A 5,289-nucleotide genomic window follows, 5' to 3' on the forward strand; every position below is an offset into this window, starting at 1 on the left:
AATGGGCGGCTTTCTAGCCATAGTGATGTGAAAACATGTCAATGTACACGAAAATAACTTTAGACTTATGTCACACATTCCAACGTATCCCTTGTGAAACCACACCACACCCTGAGCTGCGGACTACCTAACATATGTTAATAGAGTCGTTTGAATTGATAGGACTGTATGTTAATTTCGGAGCACTGAGACACACTACTCACCTGCGACTGTACCAATGTCTTCCATTTTGGTTGGCTGATCATCAGCCTGCTCATCTTCATAATCTGGGATTTCATCAATGAAGCCTATGTTGATACGGTTGAAAATATTAACTTTTAGTCAGTTTATGCAGAATTAATAGCAAAGTTAGTGTACGGATTCAGCGATTCAAACAAACGCCTTTTACGACTCGCGTCGCTGATACCTACTCAATAAAGCCGTAAAGTGACAACAAGATCTACTAGTGGCCTGATCTCCTTACTCGATTTTGCTACCATTTGACTCTGACGTCAGATGGCAGCTCACTCGATGGATACGAGTGTGCCTTTGTGAACGGATTTGTAGTCAACATCCAAAAGTAAGATGCTCTGTTGGTTGAAGCTTTCGGAGATTTCGAAGTTTAATAGACCGCTGTAAGCATTCGCTCAACCTGCATGTGAGAATTAGCAGCTGTACCGCTCCCAGCAGATCGTATAATGAACCCAACGTGAGATTTCTAATCGAGCAAGGAATTTCCACAGTGCTGGCATCTACACCACAAAATGTGAAAAATCAACTTGTCTATTATTATCACCCAGTCTTATCTCTTACCTTCTCTAATGACTCTTTGTTTCCTTTGAATCATATAATCTTTTGATCACACACTTTTTGTTCGGTCAGCAATAATATTGATATTCCCAGATAGCCTTCCCGCAAAATGTGTGTCTCAACTACAAACGCAGCTCGGAGAGATTGGTGAGGTGGCCATTTAAATATTTCACCGTCTCAGTAACAGATTTAGGCATTCAAAGAACCATTCTAAAAGTTTCCTCAAAAGACTTATCGATGTCTAACTCAGGGGTCTTGTTTAATTGCTTTACACAGTGGATCAGTGGTGCAGGTCAGCAAGATTGGACAAGACTAAATGAAAACTGAATCCAACTGAACGTTGAATCCCAACACAACAGTGTACTACTGGCTACATTTATCAAGAAGTAGACACTACCACTCAATTGTGAAAGACAGTACTAGGGTAGTTTGGCCACGCTGACTCCAGCAATGGATTTGCCTCGGAAGTAGTCAATGCTAAACAGTATCCGCTTTTATCACGAATGTCGAACACATGTAGTGCTTGGATGAATCCATGTATTATGTGCGGATCTTGAACAAAGAGGTGCTCATAAAGGAAACTACTCACAAGGTTGCTGAAAACTCTTCGACAGCAACCTTGTGAGTAGTTTCCTTTATGAAAATATACTGCGATATCTCGAATATCGTGCCAACTGAATCATGAGGCGGTCTGTGTGCGGCACATTCAGCTGGAGGGCATCATAAACGAGAGATTCAATTGAGTCACCCATGAAAACCAAATTGATTTGCAGATGAGTGTATTTCTCGAAAGAGGTGCTCAGTTCTTCAACTGTTGAACACGGAAATTTTTTCGCCAATTATTTTCTTACCGGGGAGTTTCTTTGTTTCACATGGTGAAAAATTGGAACGAGGTGGGAAGATAAACAAGTTGCTACCATGTCTGTTTTAGTGAAGATGGTGTGCGCTGCACTTAAAGGATAGTGTGTTTACAGTGATCTCCTATGGCTACACGCCGTTTGATCAAAGTGTATCCAAATCTAATTGACTGTCACCTGAAACGGGACCGGCTTTTATCCGTGTATGTGAAGGCAACTTTACCAGAATTGCCAGTAAGCTGAACTATTACATGACTTTTTGCTTACCTAGACGGACACAAATTGACTCGTCCAGTTCATCTAGAACGTAAATGAAAGTGATGAAAGCTATTAGCACACGAAATCAGCTTTTAGGTTATTTTTTCAATAAAAACTACGTAAATGTCAGCGCATAGGTTTAGTCAATCTATGGTTTCACTTCTTAGTGGACCTGCATCTGATGACAGTGTAGTTTGCCTTTTCTGTCTCTAGAGGTCTTCAAAATTACAAGACCCACTCTTATCAGAGTGACTGGCTTGATGTTCTTTCGAACGTGTCAACAAGGCTTCTCATTCACCCCTGTGCAAGCTACTTTTTGACTGATGAAACAAAAGCAAAAGCACGAAACATGTCGGCTGAAATGCCAGCGGGTGGATGAATCCTTCTCGCATCTCTCGCAATGTGCAGGTTGGGTGAAGTGTGTGAATCGGTTTCCACCAGACACCCAAGATTGTGAAGCAGCATTACTCTTGCTTGAAGGTATAAATTTATCGGGAACATATTGAAAAACATTTACGTGGACCGTGACCCAGTAAAATACGGCCTCAGAATAATGATAGATAGCCTGCAGTCACAGGATGTGTGTCCGATGGTTTGTTCGCTGAACTGGACAATTTGGTTGCAAGCGTTTCATCACCAATCGAAGTTCGTACTTCACCGACCCAGAAACGCACAGGTGAGTCTCTCGAAAGAACCAAATTGGTTTGCAAATGAATTCATATTCGCTAAACGCCGGTAGTCTTCTTAGACCAGATCCCAGTCTCTTTGTAGCACACCTGCAACGTCTTCTGCAGTTCTTCCCCACAGATTCAAAAATAGAAAGGCATTGGGTGAAAGATCACCAATGACCGTGGCATTCTAAATCTCGAGATTCTTGGTGCGCACTATGGGTAACCCATTGACCATCATCAGTTCTACTCCAGGCTGTGTGATTTTCGGATTGAGGGTGTAACTCATAATTACAGTTCCAATTTTTAAAAAAGTGGACCTCATTTAAGCCGAAGCTTTGATTCTTAAATTCCTTGCTGGTATTTGTCTCAGAAGACCTCATGTAAAATGATGAAATTTAAAACCGTAAAGTAAAAATTCTAATGATCCTGGCCAAGGCTAAACCAGTGGGATAAGAGAACGTCTAATTCAGTTCGCTCATGAATCGTACCACAAATTTTAGCCGTACAAGCTGAGCAAGCTGAAGTCAACTCAATCGAAAGTGTATCAGAAGAGCCAGATAATTAATTTGTGATAAGCCTAAAGGTAAGTTCTGGAAGACTGGTAATTAATTCCGTCGTCAACAACAAAACTCTGCTCTGAGATTTTTCAGTAAAAGGCAAAATATCGTCGCAATACCCCACAACTTGTAAAGATGGCGTGATCCGCCAATGAAACTCGGGAAATCGCCTCAAAATACCACTCCAGTAAGAGCGAACGCAGGTAAAACCGGCTTAATTTTTGTGGTAAGCTTGTGAAAGTTCGGGCGTTCATCCTCATGGGGACTGGCCTCAATGTAGTTTTGGTGCTGAAGCACGCCGTGCGCAAAACACTATGAAATAAAGTCAAAGTACAGCATCCCATAACTTTCACTGCACAGGGAACCCGGGTGTGAGGAGTAAAACTCTCGTAACGTACCTTGTGCATAAACATACTTGAACCTTTCCATCGGTCTAATGACAACATGTTTCACAGAATCACACACTGCATGCATTCAAGTGTTGCAGTCATTGTTGCTGGGTTCTCCATTCCCTGCGCATTGTGGTTAGTAATGATGACAGGCTTGAGCGGAATGTCCTGCTGCTAGCCGAAACAGTAAGAGGAGTTCCTTCATCTCAGCCACAGTTTCCAAGTAGTGAAGTTCATGAGGAAACGTCTTCCAGTGAATTGCTGCTTTCATGTCATGCTGTATTGCTAATGAATAGCCTAAAATCCAGTTTTTTAGTCATTAAACAACCATCAGAACAGGGGTTCGCATAAGCTAGATCGGCGTATCTTGCGTGCTATCAAATACCGTTCCCACAATTTTGGCCGATTTGTCATTCAGTATGACCCACAACTATGCGAACACGCCAGTTAGTATATAAAACTGGCTGCGTTTGAGGCAACCCCCACTACTCGTATTAAAATACGAAGCCATCTGGTGAAATCGATCCAATCGGAGTGGTTACTATTGCAATATAAGATGGAGAAATCTTTGTGGGATAGCTGGTTTTGAAAGTTTTGGTACCGAAATCGTGAGCCAAGTTATATTAACCATAACCTGAGATGGAATTCCCACAGCACTTCCTACACTGAACGAGGAACTCGGTTGGTCTTATTTTAGCGTCATTCTAACTTTCAATCGAGGGTTCTAACTTGATTCCAGTATGTTATCAGTGGTTAGAATGCAGTGAACAAATTTATAGTAGGTTAGATTTATAACACAACAACAAGTAGGATGTGTGGATAAGAGGTTAGCTACAGGCTACATCAAACAGAAAGTGTGAAAGTAGCAATGAAAACGTGTTCGAGATATTTGGATTCATTCCCCTGGATTAACAGTTCTTATGTTTTGTTATGTGGAAGGACATATACTTGGGGAAATGGAATTTACTGCAATGAATGGCAGATGTGAACAAGACACGAAATTTCCGTGAATAGATATGTTTCGGCGCTTGAGACACCGTATTGTAAGCCTCTCAGAACGCCTCCGTCAGATGTATGATATGTTTTTCGTTTTACTAAAACACTCCAGCTGGGGACGTTTTACCCATATCGGATCTCCTTCTGCCCAGTTTTCTAGCGTTGCATCAGTTGGTCTATGGTCATCAGTGTCCAGTCTGAATACGACTGAGCTATTAACTGACCGAAATCCCTTCGTGCTAGGCAAAATAGTATATAGTAAACCATAATACGCAACATTCGGGGGAGACAGCCGAGACAAAGCCGCAACGGAAACACACACGTCAATAAAGTTGAACATTAGGCGTCCTCAGTAAATCTTGAAACCGGATAAATTTCACGTTACAGGATTCATCTCGGGTTTTCACATTTGCTTCGGAAAATGAATTCAAGTTTTCTATCGTGATAAAACTACGGGGTTAGTTGAACTGTCCTAATGGTTACATGGTTGGGTGGAGTTGAGTGATTCACATGGTTCCTGTTCGGCCCACTAAGATCAGATTTGTTCTTTTGGTTGGCCATCCTCCGATTATGATTCTACGGTTACTTGTATCGCTGGGCAAGCTACACACCATCATTATTAACACACTTAGTAATTTATACACTTTGGGATGAATTTTAAAGCATAAGGGCATTTCAACGGCATTTCGTAAAACTGGGCCTCATAGAGGTTTTTTGAAAAAAAAAAGACTCACAAGTTAGACAGTCAGCATACTACACATAAGATCTAGAC

General features: G+C 41.5%; 2 protein-coding genes across 2 annotated transcripts in view; one reads left to right on the forward strand and one right to left on the reverse strand.

The window, feature by feature from the left end:
• Positions 1-204: 204 nt before the first annotated feature.
• T265_14861 (hypothetical protein) overlaps positions 205-5,289 on the reverse strand; it is a gene marked incomplete at both ends in the record, with an annotated part of 27,673 nt that continues 22,588 nt past the window's right edge. The window contains 2 exons of the mRNA XM_009175585.1: positions 205-287; positions 1,914-1,946. Coding sequence (XP_009173849.1) covers positions 205-287; positions 1,914-1,946 — 116 coding nt within the window. The remainder of the gene's footprint in view (positions 288-1,913; positions 1,947-5,289) is intronic.
• T265_14860 (hypothetical protein) overlaps positions 2,482-5,289 on the forward strand; it is a gene marked incomplete at both ends in the record, with an annotated part of 25,037 nt that continues 22,229 nt past the window's right edge. The window contains one exon of the mRNA XM_009175584.1: positions 2,482-2,580. Within this exon, the coding sequence (XP_009173848.1) occupies positions 2,494-2,580 (87 nt within the window). The remainder of the gene's footprint in view (positions 2,581-5,289) is intronic.

This window comes from Opisthorchis viverrini (genome assembly GCF_000715545.1).
Source record: "Opisthorchis viverrini unplaced genomic scaffold opera_v5_278, whole genome shotgun sequence".
Taxonomy (NCBI): domain Eukaryota; kingdom Metazoa; phylum Platyhelminthes; class Trematoda; order Opisthorchiida; family Opisthorchiidae; genus Opisthorchis; species Opisthorchis viverrini.